Source organism: Daphnia carinata, chromosome 10, assembly GCF_022539665.2.
Source record: "Daphnia carinata strain CSIRO-1 chromosome 10, CSIRO_AGI_Dcar_HiC_V3, whole genome shotgun sequence".
NCBI lineage: Eukaryota > Metazoa > Arthropoda > Branchiopoda > Diplostraca > Daphniidae > Daphnia > Daphnia carinata.
This window is the reverse complement of record NC_081340.1, coordinates 6,425,909-6,443,531: the sequence shown is the minus strand read 5'-3', so window position 1 is coordinate 6,443,531 and position 17,623 is coordinate 6,425,909. Positions and strand designations below refer to the sequence as shown.

Sequence of the window (17,623 nt, the reverse complement as noted above, 5' to 3'; positions counted from 1 at the left end):
AGAGGAAGCAAATTGAAGGAAGACAATAAAGGTAAAGTTGAAAGCAGAAACGAGCCAAGGTATACTACTAGGAACGACCGGGACATTCATATTCATTTGTGGTAATTTCAGTCACGAGGTAATAACCCCTGGCGAGAATGAAGGGAGAAAGAGCGAGAGAGATGTACAAAAGAGTCACGGCTCTTATCAGACATGGCCATCTGCTCACGAAATAACTGTTATGGGGTGAAGGGGCGCTTTTCAATTGATCACGATGCCTTATCAACAATATAGGACGTGGGCGTAGGGGCCTGGTTTTCATAATCCCTCGCTTGTGCAAGTGCAGGCACCGTGATGATTGACAACACTTATTCAAAAAACAAAAAAACAAAAAAACAAATGGTCGATTCCCCGAAAGATACACCCAGGTGGCAAGATGGTGTCGGTGATAAACGTCTCACCTATTAAATTTCAAAACGCTCAAGGCCATGGCAATATACGAGGCCCAAACGAGAGAGAAAACGGCTGTTTTGTATCAAGATAAAACACTTGACACGACGGGTTTGTTCTCTCTTGTAGACTTTTCTCCTATTCTGATTTCAAACTCCCATCCGTCGCGCAAACAATGGGGAGGAGACACACACACACACACACACACACACACAGAGACACACCAAGTGGATGTAACCATCAGGACCCGGTGCGGAACTTTCTCTTTCTTCGCCATCATAATTGGCGGAATGATTTTACTATTCAAATGTTTCTCTTTTTCTACAAGGGCGTTAGAGAGTCGTAGCGACGTCCGCCTTGTCGTCAACCGGGGTCGCTTATCAACCTGTCAGTACAAAATAATTCCGACAGCATCCGCAATTCAGGACGGCCATAAGAGGGAGCTCGAACTTGACAGGTGCGCTTGTCTCCTTTTATTACAGCATGCGTCCATTTCGGGACAATGCCACGTTTTCCCAAGGTCCCTATTCTTCAGCCACTCTTGTTGTTTACTCTCCATTTGGGGATAAGGTTAGACTAGGGACCCGTCGCAGTTTGTTATTGAAAGCGACGAGCAAAAACAGAAGGAAACCCGGAGGTGGAAAAAAAACAAACAAAAGGGTATCGACGAAGAAGACGGTCGATCGAAAAACGTATAGACGACCTTGACGACCCGCGGGACTAGTGCAGCAGGAATGCTTAATCAGCCCCACACGTATAAACAAAGTCATGGTATGAATAATCAGATAGCCGTTTATGGAAAGAAAAACAAAGTGAATATTGTAATAGTTTCTCGGAGAATCTTGACCATTTTCTCTTTCGTTTGGAACGTGATCTGAATGCTGAAGATGGACTCTCGCTAGTGGTCATTTTCAAGTAACAAAAAAAAAACGAAAACCCAAAGAAGACTAAAATGGCCAGTGTAGACGGGAAAACGAGAGGGATCCTACGCCATCTTCGGAGCGACTGATTAATGACTAGTCGGGGAATGGTTTATCGTAATGGTCCACCTTACGATTCTCAAGGTTTCTCGCCCCAAAAACTGCAGCTAGTGGGATCACGAGTCGGGTCACTAAACACCGGGGGAGCAGAAAAGCAACAGCCAAATAGTCACGTTGTTGTGCAGTATGAAGAATCCTTACAACTCGTTTCGAGTTTGTAAACCAGTGCCGACTAGTTTAATTACTTCGGAACTCTTAGTTTGTTTTTTTTTTCTTTCTTGTTGAAAGAAGGAGAAAGAGAGAGTGAACCAGCGCTCTGGCCGTAAAAGGAGACCGCGTTCAAAATTTACATCGCGTCAGACCATCTTGGGAATGGGTGCAGCAAAATAGGGTCCTTCCACATTCCGATTGTTTCTCATTCGTAGCTGGACTTCATATTATGTTTACGAATGATATGGAGGATTCTGAGGGACCATATTGTGAAAACATCAATTTGCCCGCAAGGTTTGTCCAGGACAATTTAAACATCAAGGCGACTTGGAAGGATTCCATCCTCTGTTGCGTTTTTGCAGCACGCAAAGCCGACAGGTGCCGCTTTCGGTAAGAAAAACAAAAACAAATGAGCAAACGAGATATGGGCAATGCTCAGGTTTGGGTGGATACGGGCTTCGTATCGAGTTTAAACATGGAGGCGTTGTTTTCGGATTGCCGCTGCGATTCCCTTGACCGCCCGCGATAGCCAAAAGAATCTCACGAGCCTTTTTTTTTTTCTTCGTGGATTTGAATAGATCACAATCCATCACCTCTCACTTCCTTTTCCACCAACTCGAAAAAAGGGTGGCCTGTCGCTTTCATTCACACGGACCGATGAAAGACATGCGAAAATCCATTCTTAGATTAGCATAAATTAATGAGGGGTATGTTGACAATCTACCGGAATTAGGACACTACTGTCTCACATTAAAACTGCACGAAGATGGAGGGAATAAATAGAAGTTTCAAAAGAAGATTGCAGTTTTTACAAAGGGAAGGATGCCACACCGGTGGTTCAAGTTATGAATGCCTTGCAGGCATGTTTCTTTAGTAGTGCAAGAAGATGACTCACATGACATTCGAGCCATCTGAAACAGATCTCCTTCACAATGGACACAAACCCACATGAATAACAAAAAAAGTATAGGTGTCTTGATACATCTGATCACAAAACACCCACTAAGCGAAAAAACCAGGGGAGAGCCCCCCGAGTTCAGCAGAATAGGCAGTCACTGTTCAATAAGAGAATGTCTAACATAATTACCCTCTCTGAAACTGCAACATCTTCTTTTCCCCTGCGGAGTTGGGGAACTCTTATCACTTTCCCTTCTTGATTCCCTGCAAACTCCATCACAATTCAGCTTTCCTAGGCACTACGAATGGATCACACAACGATGACACCTGAAAATCAGCAAAGGGTGGATGAAAATTGACAACCAGATTAGAAAAAACGTAGATTCCTCTCTAATTTCAAATTATTTTCATGCAAAATAATTTAATACCAGACAACATGCAGATAATGCCTTCTTTACGACATTCGGTATCAATAATTTACCTTCAGAATGAAACAGAAGACATGTCAGATATACACGAGGAATCCTTTGAGTCGTTTGGAATGAACACGATAAATGTTAACAATAACTAGAACATAAAAAGTCGATCACATAAAGAAGAAGTAGATCAAAGCCGACTGAATGAACGTTTGATCACTTAAGGTTATCGAACACTGCAGAATACAAAAAGAGAAGGTTACATTACAAAGACGGTTACGAATTTACGAGTAGTCAGATAAGGTCGCGCTGCCATCTAGCGAGTACGAGCAACAGCACAATGAAGTAAAAGGACTCGGCTACAAGATGGCGTGGAGGTCATCTTTAGGGATACCAAATCGATTTAGATACAGACACAATTCATAACAATTCGACACGAAATGTATAAGGTAATATACCGTACATATACTAGTTTACAACCCACTCTCTCTCATGATACAATAAAATTTCGAGTTTTTTCACTGTCTAGATCTGTAATGGTAATTTACGGGCACCGGACGTCATAAGATAAAACTTTTAAACGATACATTTCTTCTTCCTGGTTAGTTTCAGTAGTTACCAAAACCGTCTGCTGTAAAAGTTAGAGCATAACTTTTCGAATCTCCTAGCCGACTGGTGAATGGAAAAAACGGCAGGGAATAGTTGATTGGGTGACTTCTGTAGACCGTTGTTTATCAGAGCTTCAGTTGTATACGAAGAGTATGAATCATTGAAGGAAATTTAACAAGCCGTTATCAAATCAATGTGATTGTAAAGCCAGATCGTAAGAAAGTCAACTCTTGAATCATGTGTAATACAGGGTTTTACTCTACATAAAACCATCGACGATCCTTCTGTTAACCGTCGACCGACTAAGAAACTTTTAGGAGTCAATCCTATTAAAGATAATGGATAAATGTAAGGATATCCACCAGAGTTTTTATTTCGGATTTCACATCAAAGAATGCAACGATTTAACGCTTTTTTCTTCGTCCAAAATATACCCCAAAGATGGCGTAGTGGTAGACGTGTCCACAAAAGGTAAATAATGTGAGAATAAATTGAGAAAAAAAATGTGCAGACGCTAATGCAAAATTTTCAGGCACACTTATCACTTTCGGTGAAAAAAAAAATAATAATGGCCAACTTGACGATGAGGAAAAAAAGAATGCAGCACATTTTTGAAATCTCTAAACTTTTCAAAAGTCTATGGGGAGAAAGAATTTAATGCACTACACTTTTCAACCAAAGTTTCTTTGTATGTGTATTTGATGTACAAACTGACTTCAATTTCGTTAATAACACCAACTTTTGCTAAGGATAAAGGACCTTGAGGCCATCACTTAATGAGTACCGCCACACAACATGCCGTGGTGTTTCGACGACACAATTGAACGCGACGCAGCTTGAACAGTGAACGGCGGCAGCGGCAGTTACCGTTCGATGATTGGATGGTAAATCCCATTACAGGCGGTAACTTTTCGGAAATGAAAAAAAATAATACTAACAATTTCTACCAACAAAAGGGTATTAAATTTTGCAGTATAAATAGCGAAGCCTCTATCCCCGAACTTGTGACGTTAATGCAGTATAGGCCCCTAAAGCTTTTCCAATCTCCGTTGGCTGGAGGTTTGAAGAGGTAAACAACTGATGCCAGCTGGTTTTAATCCGCAAAGACATAGTCACGTAAAAAACTCCAATTTTTACGCTCACAACAACAATGCCAAACTTACTATGTGCGTTTGCGTGATATACAACAAAATTGAGCTTGACGCTCATTTTTGTTGGCTCTGTTTTAAAGAGCAAGGCCGAGGAAGTCGCTCCGGGTCCCGTCTGCATCAGCCGTGCAAGGTACCCTTGCCTTGGGTTTTAATTTGCAGCAGACATCCCACCGAAAACAAAACCCAAGCGAGTTGCAGTGCTGCAGACACAGCTGGTCTGTGCGCCAGTGATGAATATCAGTTGATTATCATGGGCGCAAACACAGCGAAATTTCCTTCCCCATTTGTGCGGATTAGAACGATAGACAACATTGTTTTTAACCGTGGAACCGTAAGTTTGTATTAGGCTATTTGTTTTTAAAACAAACAATTTGTTAAATTAACGTCAGTCTTCCGGATGCAGCAAATTTTTCAAAAGAAAACGTTCTTAATTATAAGCGACTGCATGCCTCTGGGCTGGAATCAAATCAAAAACACTGCCACCTTCTTTTCTTGTCTTGTACATACTCAATGCATCTTTTATTTCCTTAATTTTGCTTGCCCGAAAATCCAGCATCTTCTTCTTGTCAAGGGGCTTTAAGCCAAACCTTGTTTCGTAGAATATCCTTTCTCGTCTTCATTACCTATGTGTTATACCTCGCCGCCCCCCCCCTCCCTTCAGGATTGCCCACCCACCACCATGTTTCTCTGATAGTGCCTTTTTGCCCTCTCTGTTTTTTTTTTTTTCTTTTAAGTATATTACCCATGTTCAGCATAGATCCTTATATCCTTTGGCGTGCAGCAGAGTTGCTTCTTCCTTTCTCCTTCTTTTCACGCTGTTCTCCCGTTTACGACACTAAAGGCACAAAACAGAAGGCGTCCGTTTACGACTATGTATTAGGGATAAGACACCACCCTATGCACTTCATAGTTTGTTCAATGGGGAGGACGGAGGAAATATATATATATAAAAAAAAAAGGGGACGATCAAACGGGCCGAAAGTAACTTGACGGGTCGGGTCTCATCTGCAAAGGCATACATCGACAGACGAAAGAGTAGAATAAATAAAATATTTTAAAAGAGCAGTTGACTTGTTGGCTATAAACGCGTTTTAGAACTGGCGTCTTTCATTCTCCGTTCAATTCAAACTTTGATTTTCGATGCAGAGAACAAAGGGGAGTATCGATATGAACAAGTTACACAACAACTTGCCTCCTTGTATTCAACGGCCGTGCGGATAAATGTCGGGACATCCGGATTCCTACAAAAAAAAGAATAAACAAAAGAAGTTAAAACAATCGTTAAGTGCTTTTTATACGAGTCTTCTCAAGCTACAACACACACCATAAACTATTTACTATATGTTTGTATATATATACTTTTTTCGATAAACAAAAAATACGAAACCATTTGAGTTTGTCGGCGGATTATTTGTTTTCTGCGTGATGCCCATCGCTGAACTGAACTCTTCCAAAAACTGATTGGCTAAAAATATACGAAAATCCTTTGCTACTCGAGGACCACTCTATCGTTTTTGATTGTCGCAAGTTTCATCGTAAAGTCTAGAAAATCCCACAATTACAGTTGTCCTTTGCTATAAAGAAGATTGTAATGTCCTCCCTTTTTTGAAGGGCAATTGCTCGTGCGAGTTCCTTGTTTTGTTTTTTAAAGCGTCTTTCCTTCGATGCGAGATTAGGCCGGTGTAGTTGTCGATTGCCCGTTATATTGCGTGTTAGTCGGGTAAAAGATTCTGGCGTGCCGCTTTTTTTTTTTTGGACAAAATCTCAACCCTTTACTAGAAGGTGACTTGGTACTGGGGTAGTAAAAAGACTCGTAAAAGGTCACTTCCGTCACGTCTCTTTCCAAAAAGAAGGGGCCACCCGTCACGCAAGCTCGAGCACAAACAGCAAGGAAGAAAACAAAAACAAGATGACTACAAAAAAGAAAGAAAACGGATACGCAAAGTGCAGTTGACTTTTCCTACACCGTAAATGTTGCAGGTAAAGTCAAAACTACGTGTAATAGTAAGATGCACGTCACTTTGGTGTTGCATGATTTTTTCCTTTTTTTTTCCCCCCTTTTTTGTGTGTTACTTTATTGACTCGGTTGTATGTAACTAACAAGGAGAATATCAGCCTGTATAGTATTATACGTCCGGTCGTGAATCACCCAGTCTCGACGGCTTGGTCAATTCAAAAGATCACGAAACGAATACAAATTGGCCAGGCTGTTGGGACTACGTTATTTTTCTTCTTTTTTTTTTTACATTCTCGTTTTTCATCGGTTGGACTTTGAAGGACTATATTGCGAATCGCAGTTGTGTTGAAAAGGTCAAATTTTAAAAGTGTCAAATTTCAAAGGATGTGAATAGAGGGCGAAAGTAAAACGAATGATGTCGGGCATTTGCCTCCCTGTCGTGTTGAGCGCCGATCGTGAATAACGACATGTCCACGAAACGAGCCCTATTTGATATTCATTCGTTTATCTATACACACACTGTACATACAGCCTTGTGTATAATCCCAGTCTGGGGAATTCATACATTTAAATGTATTGGCTGGGAATATCTGCTCTATATGTATACCCAAAAAAAAAAAAAAAAAAAAAAAAAAAAACATCCCGCCCCTCTTCGCAACGAAAAAAAATTGTCCTAATAATATTTTATCTCGAGTTTCCATACACAAAAACCGCCAACCGATGTAATACATCAGGTTCAGAAAAAGAAATATCAGAAGACGTAAACCAAACAAAGAAAGCTATAAATAAATAAAGCCAAGAAGGAAAAAAAAAAAAAAAAAAAATACATAATATATACGACTGCACACCGTTATACCGGATGATTCTTCCTCTTTAATTTGTTTTTTTTTTTCTTTTTTTCCTTTTTGCTAAAAAATAAAAACAAGACTTTTGCATTTGTACGTAGACCGCCTCTTTCCGCACGCATCTACATCGATGTTTGTGTGGCTCAACTTCTTATGTATACAGTTTTCGTCGTCGTCGTCGTTGTTGTTGCACATCCGTTCGCCATTCTCCGTTTTGCGTCTGGCGCCTTTGCTCATTGTGGAGTAACGGTCGCATCGCAAATGAGGAAAAAAAAGAAGAAGAAAAAAAAAAAAACGCGAGTCCGTTTTTTTTTTTTTTTATTAACACAAATTTATACGAAAAGGCTGTCTGCTGTATTATACTGTTCCGTACGGCTGTCACGTTTTTATCTCGACTGCAACATATACCCTCGTCTCTCTCTCAGTCCCGCAAACAGACGATTAATTATACACGCCCTTGTCTTGTGGGTTTGTACTATATTCCGGAATAAATCGCATTTGTTTCTTCCTTTTTTCTTCTTCTTTGGTCTTTTCCCCAATTGCCTTTTTTTTTTCTCTCTCTTGAGCAGAGACTTGGAGAAATCCCGTTGACTTTGACGGAATTGATTCCGCACTGTATATGACAATAGGGCGACTCTGCAACTATCTAATGTCTGCATCCAATGACGATGACCTTCTTGGCCACAACGCCAAACGTTCCCATTTGTTTCCTTCTTTTTTTCCCAGAAGGAAGAAATTTGGATGGTAATAAAAACGAAATTCCGACATGTTGTTGTGAATTTTTGACGATTCTTTCAGCTTCTTAAAAACAAAATCCTTTTGGTTCTTGTTTGTTGGGAGTGGTTTGTATTTCTGTAACAATTATTTAGTCCCTGGTTGCATATAGTTGAACGACTATTTGCATATTTGCATCAGTTTCTCTAGTTTTCAAGTGCCAATGCTTTTTTATTTATTTGATGTAATACGTTTGTACCGTAATGTAAGTTGTGCGTACTCGACTTTTTATTAGATGCACTCACGATTTCGTCAAGATTTTTGCCTTTCAAACAAAAGTGGGCCAGACCGGCTGAACAAGAGCGTTGCATTCGATCAAGCGTAAAATGGCCAAATCATCATGCTTCTTTTTTTTTTGCCCGAACGACAAGTGCCTTTGCATGATGTCAGACTTGCATCAATTTTCAAACGCTTTTTGTTTTCGAAAACGCAGTTGTTGTCGGGAAAGCAACGACAAATGGTGCACCAAAACAATTGCCTCATTTCCGAACAACTCGCTTGTTCCTTCCGCTTTCTTTTCATCCCCCGCATTTCTTTACAATATCCGCTGATTATTTTTCTATATTCAATTTTTGATACTTGAAAAAAAGAAAAAAAAAATCTAATATCGCGCGTTGTCGATTTTTTAATTGAAGAGTAAACTCCCAGCCACGCAAATGGGCCGTCTACTTGAGATTCATGTCAGCTCTTCAGATTTTACCGATCGATAAGTGGCGTGATTGCACACCATCGTTTCTTCAACAAAAAGGGGGTGCGACGCCCAATTCAAATGTTAAAAGGGCAAGTGGAGATTACGCAAGGTAAAACAAATACGTTCGCGTAGTAACGGCCGATGGGATAAGACGTTAGGCGCTGAGGTCAGTAAATGATTGACTTGCCATCGATTTCGATCGGGTCTTCGAATTTATGGACCTTTTCCTCTCCGTTTCATTTCCCTTCTATTTGTGATTCTGTATATTGGCGAATGAAAGACACGAGGAGAGAGAGCCAAAAATGGCTAACGGAAAACAAGTCCCGAAAGATAAAAGAAGAGAAGAAGAAGAATGTGATCGGGAAAAAAAAATGTGAGGGGGGGTGGGGGTGCTGTTGTGTCTTCACCATCCCCACATAACCAACCATCCCCCCCCCCCCCCCTAAAAAGAATCTTTTTCTTCTGATTTCCTCAATGTTTCTTCCGGGTCGTATAGTAGGACTTTGGCGACATCAAAAGCTCCAGAAAATAATCTCCATTGCATCCGCATACAAAAAAAAAAAAAAAAAAAAAAAAACGATCGACTAGTATATTTAACAAAGTCCATCCTACCTACAATCAACTCGACGTAGGGAAATGATAAAGAGAACTAAAATAAAAGCATTGGATTCCTTTTTTATGTTTCGCTACTATCAATGCATCACAACCCCCCTCAAAAAAAGGGTTTTTCTCATCAACGATATGAACTTCCGAGAGCTGATCAAAGTAGCTACATGTATCTATAAAAGAAAAAAAAAAAAAAAAAAAAAAGCTTTAAAAAAAAAAAAAATGAGAGATGCGCGGCTGCGTGAATATCGATTGCCCCCGGAATGGGTGGCCGGTATCGTTTTTGTGTGCCCCCCCCTGCCCCAAATGGCGGCCGCTAATGCGCTATGGAAGGCATCATGCGGGATAGAAGAATGGCATCGCTTCACGATAGGCAAAGAAAAACTGATTCGAGGCGCTGCCTGGGCAACAATCCAAAAGCAGTTGACTGGTACGAAGAGAAGAGGAGAGAAAAAGAAAAAAGGAACGAATGTATAAATGCTAGACTTTCATCCACTTGTCCTCCTACACGCAGTTCGGCTATTTTATTCGCAGACAAGAGAGACATACACAAGACATTATCGTCTAGTGGCTTCTCGTTATTTATAGACCAGCGGCGGCACTTATATGAAAAGAAAAGGGGCGGTATAGTATTGTCGTTAACACATCAATAAAATAGGAGACAAGTAACCGTTTCGACGCTCAATCAAGAGGAAATCATTTTAACGTTCGTTTCTTTTGGCCCCCCTTTTTTTTTTTTTTTCCTTTGTCACCGAAAACCGACCGGCGGACGAGAGTCACACCCAACCCACATGTGGAATTTCCTCGCGCAAAAGCCAAAAGTGTTTCACAGTAAATAATTTAGCGACAGAATGCGCTAAGCAGATGTAGTTATTTAAAAAAAAAAAAAAAAAAAAACAGAATCCAACGGTAGTTGGAATTTTTAAGAAACCTGCAAATGACGAAGGATGACGTCAGCCGGCGGAAGGGGATAAAGAAAAAAAAAAAAAAAAACGAAATTTGATTTCCGTTGCTGGATTGCTGAACAGGAATAAGAAGAAAGTCTTTTTACCCTGTGCTCTGAGTGGAACTGAAAAAAAAAAAAAAAGAATTCGTCCACTTCGGTTTGTTTCATCCATGACGGACACTTTTGACCGAATGTTCTCCATCTAAAAGTCCCGGAGTGGTGTGCGGGAATATTCCTCTAAGGCAATCCGTCTTGTTCTCTCTCTCTCTCTCTCTCTTTCTTTCTTGTATGTTTCGTCTCCTTCAACGCATCGCCTGAATTTAACACACACGTCCCCGAGTGATTCAATCAGTTGACTCACGCAACAGCGACAACACAAGCCAAAAAAAAAAAAATAAAAAAAAAGGGACTTGTTTTTCTTTTCAAGTTTCTTTCCCTTTTTTGCTCTTGATTTCGCCCTTTTTTTTTTTTTTCCTTTTTAAATAATAATAATAATAATAAAAAAAAAGTAGCCTATATAGTCGACACATAATAGCCGTGAGTGTGTGTGTGCCGCGAGCAGTTGAATCACCAGCTCCTTGTAACATCCGGCGCGTAGACGTACGCAATGTATCCCTACAGGGGCGCATGAGATGCCACCAGTTACCGTATAAAGAAGCAGTCGGGTACCCTCCAGTAGTCCAGTCGAGGGTTAGAGCCTCACCTCTACGGTTGTGTGTTTCGTGCCGTAGCTCCCTCCTCCTGGCAATTGCCCGGGACTTTCTGTAACTCAATATCCATGGCCGAAGGTGAACGCGAGCGCCACCGTTTCAAGTGTTTTTGACGATTGAAACATTTTTTTTTGCGCGCCCTTTTGATTTCGAATGCATTATTTTTTTAGCGCTTCGTTAAAATACGTATTTCATTCAACATGAGTGGTTTTTTTTTTTTTTAGTGCGTCAACTCCAACAGCGATCCCCGTTTTTCGGCAAGGTTCGGGAAGAAGGTAAAAGTAGGAAAACAACGCAGGACATTCTCAGTGCTTCTCAGTAGAAGAAAATAATAAAAGACAATCATCCAAAGAGAAAGAAAAGAAGTTACAAGAAGAAATACTCGATATCTGATATTGGAAAGCGTCAGTGTCCAGTGTATCAGCCTGTCGCGGATATATCGAATATTTCGTTAGGCAGTTGCAAGTGGAGAGAATCTAAGTAAATAATAGAAGAAGAAAAAAAAAAAGAAAGGTCTTCTTCTTTTTTTCTCTCTCGGGAACGTTAACACCAAATCAAATTTTCAAAACGTTCGATTTCTTTCTAAAAAAAAAAAAAAATTAAACGGAAATAATAGCCCGGCAATCCCGAAGATACGCGAAACTGTTTCTCTGCCCTCCACATCCCCCCCCCCCCCCCCCCCCAGTTTGCATTCGTCACGACGTCGTCATCCTTCACGTACACCAACATGATGGTTGCATCGTTTTCGTTCGTGATTTTCGCTGTTATCTTAACTGTTAGAGCGGCAAAATCCATCGTACCCACAACGGAACAACCCGGTAAGGTTTAAGACATGTATTTTTTTTTTTTCTTTCGTGAAATTTCAATTTTCCGGGGAGGTTTCGTTTACATTTCCCGGAGGACAAAACTATCATTATTATTGCTTAACGTGCGCAAAGAACATCCTTCTTTTCTTTCTTTCCTTCCTTCCCTTCCCTCAAAACTACAATCAGCAGAATGGGCTCACGGAAGGATTAGGACAGTGTTCATTACATAAATCCGTCCGTACACAACAAGGGCCCGTATGAAAGGGCTGAATCAGCTAAATTTTCACCCGATTAGACAAACATTCTTCTCCGATTCCCAACAAAGTCAGTCGTTGCCTTAAAAACCCGTTCCAAACGATAAACGACCGGACATCGATGGAAACGAAAAATGATAGTTCAACACGAATAGCCAAAAACGCAATAAAAACTTTGGAGATTATCGTTATTCACCGTGTCTTAAGTGATCGATTGGTTTGAACGAGCCAATTTTTAATGCGAAAATAGGAAAGAAGGTTCATATGGTCTACGATCGTTTTGGCTGCGACGTCTAACAAAAGTTTTTGATAGAAAACAACAAAGTCTGATGCCTCCAACAATTTGATTATTCCTCTCAGTCGATTTCTTTTTTTTTTAAGCAATATGTCATGTCTGCGCTTGGCTTAAAAGAAAGAAGACGCTAAACAAACTGCTTTGCTCAAAGAAAGTGACCAATGTGGCGAGACAGGGCCGGATGTCAGACATGAATCGTATGCAAAATAACAGGAAAAAAAGGAAATGTAGGTTAAAGAGAAAAAGAATCTTGAATAGGGATAGGCATCTCATCACGAAGCGTGACGACTATTTGTCAAACGTTTAGAATACGTTTCTCTCGGTTGCAATTGAAATTCTTTTTGACTATGTCGGACTACATTCGTCACACACAAAATAGTAAAGAAATGGCGGTGTCCAACCAACTGTAAAGGACCTTTGCATAAACATCCCGTCGGCTTCTTTTTATTTTCTTTAAAGTTAAAAAAAAAATAAATAAATCGATTGTCAATGCCGGGGTCGTTAACCCGACACCAAAGACCAATTGACAACAAGTGAAAATGAAAAAGACAAAAAAAAAATCCGTTACGCAGTAAAGTGGCCCTTTTATTTTCCTGCGTGTACGTGTGATGTTCCCTGGCGTAAGACAAAAAATGGTGGATCGCAAACCTTTTGCTATCGTATAATAATAAAAATAAGGAGGGGGGTGAGGGATATTTAACCTACGACATTTTAGATCTATGTGGGTTGGGGCTTTTTTAATGGGGTACCGAAATTATGATTGTCTCGTACCGTATCGATTTCTTGCCAAAGAATGCATCCCTTTTTCCGCGAAATGGCAGTTTCAGATCTGACATCCATCATCTCCAAAGTAGATTAATGCCGATCGTTAAAACGAACACACACACACACACACACACACACAAAAAAAGAACGGCCAGAGAAAAAAAGAATTGGATGAATCGATCGTCTTCAGTTTGATTTCATCCCGCGAACCCACACACACGCAAGAAAATCTGTTACAGTTACGTTTAAAAATCATGAAGTTTTCACTTACCTTAACGCTTTTTTTTTTTCTCTCTTGCGTCCGAAACACTTTAACTCCCACAAGTGTTGAATAATGTCCTTGTTTCCTTATTTCTTTTTTTTTTTTTGTCCCATTTGCGCCGCCGGTGTTCTCCAGTTTGTGACTAATATAACGACAGGACGTGATGCAACGATGCCTACAGGGCGTCGGCTAGACATAGGCTAAGGGCATCGAGGAGGAAACGCGAGTAGCCATCCTTCTCTGCCATCAACTCACCTGAAAGACAAAAAAAAAAAAACACACCAAATGGAAATTAAAATAAATGCGCATGAAATTTCTCCCAGCTCTTCGAATGGCAAATGGAAGAAACGTGAACCCTCCCGAGATTTATTGAATAGCGAGCTCAACAATTTCCACCTGAGTTAATGGCTTTCGCTCCACATCACTTGAAAAAAACTGCCAAAGTCAAAACAAAACAAACGACGTGAAAAAAAGTTAAAGGTCAAAAAAAAAAAAAATAAAATAAATAAACAGGGGGGGGGGGGGGGGGGGGGGGGGGCATTCAAAACTCGTGCTGGCGCTTTCGCCTCGTTAACCAAACGATGGAACTGATGACTGAAAAAAAAACACACCGTTCAAAAAGAAATACATCCTGCGCCCCCCCCCCCCCCCCCGTGTCAAGTACAAGCCCCGCAAGCATTACGCTAAAAAAAAAAAAAAGAGGAAGAAGCTTTCCTTAGATACCAACAAACTTTTTTCTCCTGAACGCAGCTCGAGGGGGGGGGGGAGGAGGCCTAAATTTCTTTTGTTGCGGCCTAGTGTTTACATGCAGTAACAGAAACGAGGCTTAATTATGATGAGGACGAAGAGTACGAGTTTAGGTAGGGGGGGCCTTTTAATTAGGGATGTTTATATATAGCTAGGAGAAAAGAAAGAAGTAGACAACCGCCAAAAAGGAAGTAACACGATCCTTTCGATCGATATGTTTCCTTCCCTTTTTGACGTGCACACTTTCACACTTTCACATTTTTTTTTTTTTTTTTTTAAAGAGAAAACGGGAACTGAAAGACTTCCCTCCTTGATCTCGACACGTGGAGCTGTGCACACGGTACGAAATTGCAGAAAAATCTAGAGCACTTTCTTGATGAGATGTTCATTCCTGCTAATGATAACTGGGGAGACGAACATATCTGCAAAATAACCCATCCCCCTTTTGATAAATTGTAATGATATTTTAGCTAGTCATAATGCGTTTCTTCTTGCCAGGTTTAATCGTCTTCGTAATCAAACGCGGCACCACCGCCAGATGTTTGGCGCAATAAACACACACACACACACACACACACACACACACAAAAAAAAAAGAAAAGACCAGTCATTTTTACAAGACACAAACACCATAATCGTTAAGAGTCTACTCGCACAATAACTGGCCATCTTATCGATCGCCCTATTAAAAAGCTTTTCCTTAATACAGTATAGTTTTTTCTTTTTTCCTTTTTTTGTCACTACGCGCTTTTTTATCTTTTTGATACGTGAGTTGGTCGCTACGGCAATTGCATCATCGTTCTTCTAAGAATACAATGGCCGTCCTTTTTGGACACGTTACGACAACCGCAGTGCAAAACGATTTCTCTCGATGGGGGAATTGTATCTCTGTCGGCGTGTCAAAAAATTGGGACGTCTCTCCGGATGCGTTGGCTCGTCGAACGACGACAGGACCAGCCACCAACTCATACAGCAAGCGATAGTATCGATCAGCTGATTCAGCTAACAGAAGTAGAGGGAGATATCTATGTACACACACACACACACACACGTCCGTACACACACGTCCGTATTGCTTAATTCAAAAGCCAATTCCCGACAAGGAAACGGGGAAAAAAAAAAGGGACACGCGATGGACGTTTCCTCGTTCATCATCGAAAATGAGGATGTCGCTGCGAATCAGTGTCAATGAGCAAGCGGGTACAGGTGAAACTGAACACCCTACCTCCCCCTTGATGAGCTGTTTCTTAACGTTAAAAAAAAATTAGGTAAAAAAAAAAAAAAAAAAAAAAAAAAAAGGGGGCCAGTACACCTGGGCTCCCGTTACACCAATGGGAGAAACGAACGAACCCTGTCGTATATCGTCACGCACGCAAGGCGTTCCGCTGTCGGAAGACGCCTAACCGGAAGATGTCGCCGTTCATACCGAGTGACTTGTGCAAAGGAAACAGAATTATTTTTTAAGCCAATTTTCGTGTGCGTGGAGGGATCGACCATTTATCGGGAGTAAGGTTGACTTTCACGCAGACTTCGAAACAAGTTGCCAAACTTTTTTTTCGTATGTCCCGCTTGCGCTTCGACGGGAAATCGTGTTTTTAATTTCCAATGTCAACTGAAAGCTTTTTCTTTATCGCTTTGTGTTGAAACGGATGAAAAGAAAGGATGGCCCGCCGCTGGCCAGGTGATTTCAACATACATCGTTTGTAGTTGAAAACCTACGGGAAATTTAGAAAACGTCCTTTTAAAAACCAAAAACAACGAAAAAATAGATCACATTAATATCCCCCTCGGCGTTAAAAACCTTGGTTTTTCTTTGATTTCCTGTGGTTTTTCTTTTTCAACATTTACTTGGAGGGGAAATGAGGCAATTGAAAGCAAAGAAAAAACAAAACAAAAAAAAAACAAACAAAAACAAAACAAAAAAAGAAATGGCTTTAACCCATCTTCATCAATCAGTGATTATATACCTACAACTAACAGGTCTCCGTACCGAAAACTCTCTACTGTGACGTGAAAACACGGTCCGGCACTCTCTCTCTCTCTCTCTCTCTCCCCTGCCCTTTCAACACGTACAATTCTGATTTCCCTTTTTTTTTCCTTTTCGCGTGCTCCGGAAATGTGCAACTTGTGTACCCACGCCCACACACAACCGCAAAACTTGCACGATGACCAAACGTATGAGGTTCGTGAATCGTTTCACGCCGATAAATCACCGATATCCTCGATGATTCATTTGATGAGTCAACCTACCCTACCGAGCTTTCGTTCGCAACAGACTTTGGGCAAAAGTTAAAAGACGTTATGGATAAAAAAAAAAAAAAAAATTATATTCTAATTTTGGTTGAGCGAAAGTGAGAAAGAAAAAAATATCATCGAATTCGAGCGGGAGGAATTCGTTCGTGAATTTGAAAGCGGTGCGGGATTCTCGATCCTTTCATGCTTGTCTTATTCATCAGTCCATAATGCACAAGAGCGATGCGCTGCTGGGTGCCATATAATAGCGGTGCGTTCCTAAACGAACTCGCTCTCAATTGTTTGATTTTCGTGATTGAAATTCCATCCCTCTCGTTCTCTCCTCTCCCCTACCTCGCCCTGACTTGTGTGTGCGAAGGATCTTGGCCAAGTTTTCGCCAATGCGGATGGCATATATATAACGTGCGCGCCGATCCAGCAAAATATTCCGGTTGGATGAGATGTAAACTAAAAGAGTGAGAGGAGAAAAGAAAAAAAAATGGCGGAGTCATTTGCATCAATCATCAGGACTGCTTCAATGTCACGAACAGATGACACTAGTGATGGGAGCGGAAAGACAGGGTAGGAACAGAGAAAGGGATCAAAGATAAAAATAAAATCCCACTGATATTAATTTTTTAAAACAATTCCGGCGGGAAAAAAGGTCGCCATTGGCAGATGGAATTTTTTGCCAAAAGATACGATCAAGATTCAATATTTTATATTTAGATGATTGCCTAATAACACACACGCACAAAAAAGACGGTTTATCTATTTATACATTATTATTATCGGAAAGATTGACGTGGTTCATAGGAAAAAAGAAACGCCTATGGTCTGAAACAGATGATAAAAATATCATTTAGGGCGTGGCAATAAAGTTATATCACAAAACTATCGACGAGTACGACGAGTATGTGTGTGCTTGAAGGATTAACACACGGTTTCATATCTGTCTTCGTTCATCCCTCCGCCTTCCATCATATCTATCCATCCTCCCTCCCCCCCCCCTTTTTTTTTTCCCCATAAATAAATCCGCTA

At 40.7% G+C, this 17,623-nt stretch overlaps 1 protein-coding gene across 2 annotated transcripts in view; it reads left to right on the top strand.

The window, feature by feature from the left end:
• The first annotated feature begins 11,885 nt into the window (after positions 1 to 11,885).
• LOC130701286 (hemicentin-1-like) overlaps positions 11,886 to 17,623 on the top strand; it is a 36,072-nt gene continuing 30,334 nt past the window's right edge. The window contains exon 1 of one of the 2 annotated variants that reach the window (XM_057523246.1): positions 11,886 to 12,039. In XM_057523246.1, coding sequence (XP_057379229.1) covers positions 11,949 to 12,039 — 91 coding nt within the window. In that variant the 5' untranslated portion in view covers positions 11,886 to 11,948. The remainder of the gene's footprint in view (positions 12,040 to 17,623) is intronic. The other variant, XM_057523245.2, reaches the window with a different exon arrangement.